The 8463-nt window shown below is 36.7% G+C and overlaps 1 protein-coding gene across 1 annotated transcript in view; it reads right to left on the reverse strand.

The window, feature by feature from the left end:
• The window catches only part of LOC105623383, a 105092-nt gene extending 101785 nt beyond the window's left edge, over window positions 1-3307 (reverse strand). The window contains exon 1 of the mRNA XM_012204777.1: window positions 2866-3307. Within this exon, the coding sequence (XP_012060167.1) occupies window positions 2866-3307 (442 nt within the window). The remainder of the gene's footprint in view (window positions 1-2865) is intronic.
• Window positions 3308-8463: the final 5156 nt, after the last annotated feature.

Genomic DNA, 8463 nt, shown 5'->3' on the forward strand with positions numbered 1-8463 from the left:
GGAAAGAAGGAAAAGGAAAAGGAAGAAGAAGAAGAAGAAGAAGAAGAAGAAGTAAGTAGAGTAAGTAGTAGTATAAGTAGTAGTAGTAGTAGTAGTAGTAGTAGTAGTAGTAGTAGTAGTAGTAGTAATAGTAGTAGTAGTAATAATAGTAGTAGTAGTAGAAGTAGAAGAGGTGAAGTACGCGGAAAGAGGGAATAGGGATGGTGCAGGGGAAACGTTGTGGAAGAGCGGCAGTGGAGGACAACGGTAGGGGAAGAGAGCGAGTAATGGCGCCTGCAAACTTGGCGGCCGCGAGAGGTCGAAGAAGACTCCGTTTCTGAGAGTTCTGATGGGCGGCGAAGCACAAGGTGGAAAGACCAAGGCGGTGTAGCAACCGAGACGTAACCGGGTGCGAGAAGGACGAGCATCACGGAAAGTGCGAAGGAGAGAGAAGTAAGAAAGAAAGAAAGAGATGCTCGCTAGTCGCCGCCGAGGGAAAATGTATCCCGGTGGCTTATACACGCCACTCCCCCTCTTCTTTCTTTCATCGTGACTTTTCTCGCGAACACGGTCCGCCCCGATCTGATCGCGAAACGAAACTTGCGTTACCACGTTGCGAGAATGTACGTTAAAGTTAAACGCGTAGATACGCCAACGGGAGAATTTTTTCTAGCTACTACAAAAGAATCTCAAGCAGAACAAAAAATTACGATGACTTCGAAATACCGTCAAAATGACTATAACGTGATTATTTAAAAGTTAATTTTCAATCAGAATTATTCATTTGACGTCATTTTGACGTTATCATTGCTTTGCAAAAACATAAGATGTTTTTTTTATTATTATCTTTATTATTATCTTTTCTACAATCTTAAAATTCTTCTTTATTTACAAAATTTAAACAAAAAGCTGACAAAAAGTGCATAGATATTAAAGTTTCTAAATAAATTGAATATTTATCTTTAAAATAGTTTTACGTGCTGCTAGCCAGACATACATAGTGAGAGGGCCAAATCTACGATTAACACATACATTATGTAAAAAACGAGTTTTCAGCGTGATCGTTGAATCGGTGCACAGCGCCACGGCGTTCACAAGTCATCTTAATTGATAATTGACAATTCAGCGGTCACGATGCGGTCGACCCTAATTTATCGTTCATCTCGCAGTCGACCACGTCAACGAACGCAAGCGCGCATTTGCTCAGGTATGCGAGTGGAAGGTCGCAAGTGCTCCGATGTACTCATTCGTGACTGGAAAAATGCTCCCAGAGGAAAGGATGAGAAGAGGAAAGATCAACATTATACCGATGTTGACGCACCCATGCACGCCATATGTGGCGAGTATACTCTCTTCCTTTCTCTCTTCCGCGCTCGCGTGAATTCGAAGAAACGAGAAGGAAAAGAGAGAACGGGAGGTTGGAGAGTCGTCTCCAGTCTCCTCAAGAACGGAGGATGCCTATAATCGGCAATCGACGACCGCGCCTCGGCCACTTTCGCGTGATTCGACGTAGACACCGGCACGGCCGCGGTATAACCGATCGACCTTACGGTTAATCATCATCGCCTCGTGCAAGATTCTATTCCAAGCAAAGGGATAGAACGCACCACCGCTTTTACGCGCGCGCATGTGCACATATATTACACGGTAGCGTAACTGAAATGTAATTTTAATATAGCCAGAGGTTTCAGCGTCACGTCGGGGAAAAATGATGGTCGGCCGAGTCGAGACTCGAGAGAGGGCATAATGCATTTCGGTGTCTATACACGGTTACATGTTATTTATAGCACCTACGAGGTAAACGTTCATAGAGAAGCGAGCGAGATAACCGAGAGCATTATTGGTGCATTACTTGTACACGTGATAAACACGATGCTTACTATGGATATTTTTTTTCTTTTTCCAGATACCTCTCTTTAATTATGATCTCTCACGGAATGTGATAAATAGTTGCTCTCATTTGCGAGACGAGAGAGATCGTTCTGTCGAGTTTTAGCGAGTATCGCGTTGTCGGATTTCGCGTATTAAATCGACAATGGTAACAACATTGTAAATTTTCTTTCAGAGTATGTATTTTAAAAATCTAGCTCCGGAACGGCGATTCGTATAATATATAATGTTCGGTCATCTCTTCGATGCGCTTTTGTGTTCCCAATTACCGCGCACATCGTATATAATTTTCTTATTTTAAATTCAATTTCGAGGATGTTCAATTACTAAGCCTTTTCTTTTGCTTTGCTCTCGTCATATCACGTATATCAATATTGTCAGAGAAGAAATTATTTTTACGCATTCGCAACCACATTTTTACTACCTTCATTTAATTTTACGATTGTGAGTCTCTCAAGCGAGTCTTTGACCATCTCTCTTCACCGCAAATTTACTATTAAATATTTGTAATTCTAAGCTTTATTTACTTAATATATATGTAAGAGCGCGCTTAATGTCAATAGGAGGTGAGAGTCGGACGACACATTTAAACACATTTATGTTGCTGTGAAAATACAGAAGATTGGCTCTTTCTAGGTATAAATCCAGAAAGAGAACCGAAGAATCAACTGAAACCAAGGTTGAAGTTAATCGCCTTCGGCGAAACCGGCTCTTAGGACGTTACCAAGAGCGTGCACGGGGTGGTGCTTCTTACGGTACATAGTAGCGGATTAAAATGTGAAAACTAGATACGCAGCACGCGGGATTAAATTCCTACGCAGCAGGTACACCGGCGCAAATTTGCAAGAACGACACGCTAATTGCGATTATCCGCCCTTCGCGGAACGCGGTTAAATAACGCATACTTTTCAAAGTGTACCTGTGAATAAATCTGATTTCTCTTCCACGAATCGCTATTAATTATTCGAGTTGCGCACCGAGTCTTGCTGACTTTACCCATAAGCAAGGGATATGCTCGAACGATTATACAACCACCCTGATCGTCCATCAACCGTAACGACCATAGCAATCCCTTCTTCCCCGCCCCTATTCGATCTTCACATAGACCTGCATCTGGATCTGCAAGTATGTGTATACTTGCACGTACACTTGTTGCTAATTGTAAGCGCGACTTAGAATAGCAAAATACCCTGCCTGTTGCCTGAGCGGGATTTATATGGGCATCGATATTCTCCGCATATATTCTTCTTCGCGGGAAGGACGAGCGTGGTGAGGCGTGGTGTGCAAAGCGCAGATCAGCCGCCGCGCCGCCACCACTGCACTGCTGAGCTGACCTCAGAGGGACCGCGCCGCTCCGGATCGCCAGGAATGCAACCGCGACGGAAACAATCGCGAGAATTGCCGAGGATACTCTTGATGAGGGTACAGGGTCTAACATTCTCCACCGCGTTTCGCGCGAAGAAATCAGAAGATTTCGGGCCTGTCACACGAAAACCTATATGTAAATTCGCCTCGTGTTTCAACGTTTTTGATTTCGATTTCGATTTCGTTCGGAAACGCTTAGGGGCTCCACACAATAAAACAGAAGAAACAGAGAATATAAAAGGAAAGGAGAGAATAAAAATTTCAACCTATCAGAAACTGTGTATTTCACAAACATGATTTCTGATAGGTTGAAATTCTTATTCTCTGTTCCTTTTATTGTGCGGAGCCCCTTATATTTATATGTGAAAATTTGTCTCGTGAAATTTTGCTTCACATTGGTTTAAACTTGCAATATTGTACACTAGAAAAAGGGAAAAGATAAAAAAAGAAAATATTATTCTTCCTATTATCCATTAAGGAAAAAATCAAGATAATAACAAGACATAATTGCACAAGCGAAGATTACTAGTGAGCTATCAGGAGATTACCCGAAGGGCAATACTTTGATCAACTCAATCCACAAGTTGTGGGCTTAATTCCAGCTTTGCAGGCTAATTAAAGAGAGTCGCAAGAGGAGAACGTGTATAAAGCGGCATCCCAAGTTGGTGAGGATTTCATAGCACCCTCCTGATTTCCATACTACGAAGAGTTACACCACAACTATTTCACGAATCACGAAGCGTTCCAATTGTTTTAAATAAATATTCAGCTCTTTTTTAATAAAAATTTTCATTTAGATTATATGAGGCATCAATTTGATAAAAGTTTCTGCATAAATCTTTAATGTTAATACTTAAATATACTCTTATTAATATTACATATAGATATAAAGATTTCTTATATTGCCGCGTTTAGATATTCCTTTTTTAAATTCACAATGTAAAACGAAAGAAAACTTGATTGAAATATCGTGTTAATACCTGAAATATTAAAATGTAAGCAGATTTTATGAAATTAACTTTACGACAGAACATGACAATGTATTTAATGTAAAAATAACAATTAATATTGTAAGATTCCTTAATATTAAACAACTTAGAAATTAGAATGTAAGAGGAAGTAGGAATCAGCACGGTACTCGGCACAAGTATAACAATTTTTAATATAAAATATAAAAAGTTAATAATAATAAAGTTCGTATACGTTCGACTTACTTCAAGTCATATACTGAATTGAATTATATTTTTTTCCGTTGAATTCCGTTGAAAATAACTTGAAGTAAGTCGAAACACGTACGAATTTCATATTAACTTTTTATACTTTATATTAAAAATGGATTTATAAACATCTCCATTGTTATACTTGCGCACCGCGCTGACTCCTACTTCTCCTTACATTCTAGTTTTTGAGTTATTCAATGTAATTTTACATTTTAAATGAGATTTAATTAAATTTCACGAAAATGTTAATGACGAGTGTTAACAAGGTTGTATAAGAACACTATAATAATAAACTATGTTTTCCTGAAATCATTGCTGACGAAAATATCGTATAGCCTTGATACCGCAAAAGAGCGATCGCGAGTTGCCGCAGACAAATAATCAAGTACCGCGTCGAGGACGACTGCGCTATAATTATTAATTATTTCCAGCAGAGACGCACGGCAATTGCAGTCAATAGAACGCGTTTAAATTAGGTCTCGCGTGTAATACTTTGTTACGCAATCAGCGTCAAGTTCAAACCGGGTCACTCACGAGATCGCTGAAAAATGTTTACGCAGGATAAAAATAAAAACAAAAAATTAATTTAAAATTTTGTTTTTTTAAAAAAAAACAAAATTAATATTATTTTTAATAAAGTTTTGAAAATATATCTATTATTTTATCTATTATTTTATCTCATTTTGGTTTTAATCTTAATAATACACACACATTGCCGTAATTGTTGAATTGTAAATCATTAGTGCTTTTCAATCATCTTAATGTTCTTGGGAAATCACGTTTCACTTATTTGCTGCTGTCACTTAAATCATCTTACTTTAGATTTGCCCTTTAAATATTCATTAATATTCAATGTAATTTATAACACATTATAATATATCTACAAAGATAAGATTAATATTTAAAGTGTAAATTACATTTCTCTTAAAGAATAAGACATACGAGCTTATTACGAAAGACATAATGTCGGCTACGCTACGCGAAACTCGGGGCAATGCTTTTATTTACCATAATAGTTAGAAAGTTAGAGTGAATGTAATACCACGTAATTTGGAGCAGCTAGTGCTTCAAATAATCCGCGACATACTTTTGATTGTCTTATTAAAATAAAACAATGGATATTAAGCTAATGTATTGATCTATTATTTTTTAAGACTGCACATATTTATATTACATGTCAATTTAATTAGCGTGTTAGAGATACTTTAAAAGAATTTCTTTATTATTAACGTGATTAAATAACACTAAAATCGTAGAAAATATACTAATATATGATAAGATTGATAAAAGGCGTTTAAATAAATAAAATATTGTATATTAAAAGATGTAATTAAATTGATATCTTATATTATTTCATATAGGCTACTTTAAAAACAATTTACTTTATAAACTAAAACATTTCAGTTTTCCAATTTAAAAACTCTTGAAGAAATTATCAATTTCTGTTAATAAATTCATTCAATCCTACTTATTCATAAATATCAAGAAATATCAAGAAATATCAAGAAATTGAGCAAAAAAATTGAACAAAGATTTATTACACAATTAATATAGTTTAAATATTTATAATAAATTTACATAAAACACTTGCATGGTTATATAAAAATATTTCAATTTCTTTTACGGAAATATAAAGTGTAATTTTTATGCAATAGATTCTCTTCTTTGTAAATAATAATAATTATTTACATTTATATAATTAATAAATATTATTTTCCGATATTATATCATCGTTAGGTCGTTTTATTTTCTATTGTCATCAAATATGGCAGAGCATTAAGCGAGATACATGCCAACGTAATCAATCGACCATCGCAGCTATTTGCTCTAAACCACACTAATTTCCAACGTTTTCCATTGTAATCGGCAAAACTACAGGTTCTACGCACAACCGCGACCTCGGCAATGTCGAACCTTTCGCTGTCGATCTAAACCGACGGCGACGACGTCACGCTCGCTCGAATCGAACTAAATAAATCGTCGTGGCAAAGTAATAGAGAGTGTATTGCGCTCGGCAACGGTAATAACGATATAATATCGTAATATCAAGTTGATTCCAGGAAACAGAGCTATAATAGTCCTCAGCGGATGGCAAACCGTGCAAGAAAAGACGCGAAAGTCGTCGTGTTTACGAATTTATCTGTAAGATGAGTGAGTAGCCTCGCTATATAGTGGGCGGATCAAATGGGGTCATCGTTAACTCTCTCGCTCCCAATACGCAGCTATGTCTCGGCAAATTAAATTCTCGTTCTACAAAATATTTTAAATCAAGATTATTAATAAAAAAAAGAAACAAATTGTTGAAATGTTTACGTCGATTTTTTTGCGGTTTTTAATTTGAGAATGAGAGAGTTAAAAATAGATACTTGCGTTTATCTTCGGCTGCAATGGCATCCAGCATTCTGCGAAGGATCATCCAGAAGATCAATCCTGTCGCTCTGCAGGTATCCTTGCTTTATCCTTGATAAGTCGCGATTCTCATTCACTAGGCGCTACACTCGCGACGCCCTCCGCTTTTCTTTCTCCCCATTTTTTTTCTTTTCTTTTTCAGTCGTCATGTTATCTCCAGCCGCGTCATAGAGGCCTTTTTTGCACGAACGACTTTACCGTCTTGGGTACGCACTCGCGATGAAAACCGGATTCGAGGGCCGCGAAGGTATATATGTGTCTTGTCACAGAAAGTATCCGTTCGAAATCACTACACTTTGGTACCCGATCGCTTAAAAGTAGTATGGATATTGGCTTTTAATTCTGCACGCATTTATTAGCAAGCTCGACGAGTTCCGATTTCTTAATAAATAACGTTAGTAAAGAATGCAGCATAATGACAAATATATCGTTTCATCTTGAAATATAAAGAATTAATTATGATAAGTTGTTTCTGCATCTCCTCTTATCTTTCATATCGATTTAATATTTTACGCTTAATAAGCATATCTAGATTCAAACGAGAATTCTCTTCATTACTGTCGATGATACTTGACAGAAACGACTAATAGAAATGACTAATAGAAACTGCAGAGAAAAAGTAAACGAGACACCGAAACCAAATAAAAAATTGTAGTTGAAGTTTCAGATATTCATGTTTACGTCATTTTTCATTTGCGCAACATAGCAATCTCGTAATAAAGTGCAGAGAGACTGGCAATAAGTCATGCTAACTTATTATATACATCGACTTTTCCGTATTTAGTTTCAACTAGTCACGTGCTAATGCGATAATTTAATTACTGACAATGAGAACCAATTAATTATGGAAAATGCAATCGAATAAAAACCATCGCGAATTTTTGATCAACTGGTTGGATTAAGCATTGAGTTCGTTTCTTTTTTAAGGTGGGCCAACCGAATGTCTGCATTGGTATATATCGCCATCGTCTGTAGCCACTTTCTAAAGTGATTAAATGCTTACACATACCGACATGATATAGATATCCGATGATACGATTGCTTTCAACCATTTTATAGAACGAACGAAAAGCTAGAAATATTATCTGCTCTAAATTGCTCAATATATGTTCAAGTTTTTTATAAAAATCGATATTACTAGGATAAACGCATGAGGTGAAAGGTAAAAAGATCGGCAACGTTCGTGCATGAACAGACTGCCATTGGAAAAAACATATACTTATTTATTCTCTGTCACGTAAAAAAAAAAAAGAAAAGTAGGTATCTGATTTGCGTTACGCCCAGGCGACTGCATAATTTCTGATCGAGCCGCCAACACACCTCGCGCACATCCTTGACACCATCTGCCTAAAGGATGTGCTAAAGGTCGGCATCAACATACATCCTGATGTAATACCAGTAGACGTTTAATTTCGCGACAAAAGAGCGCAACAATTTCCACGAAATGTTCAAAGTAGAAGTTGTTAGCATTGTAACAATGGATTACATGTAAATTTATTATTTTACAAGAAACCTTCAAAGTGTAATATATTCTTTAGTTGACACCATTTCTTCGGCTGGTTACTTTGTAAAAGTGAACTTGAAGATCCTGTTACTAAAG

Source organism: Atta cephalotes, assembly GCF_000143395.1.
Source record: "Atta cephalotes unplaced genomic scaffold scaffold00056, whole genome shotgun sequence".
NCBI lineage: Eukaryota > Metazoa > Arthropoda > Insecta > Hymenoptera > Formicidae > Atta > Atta cephalotes.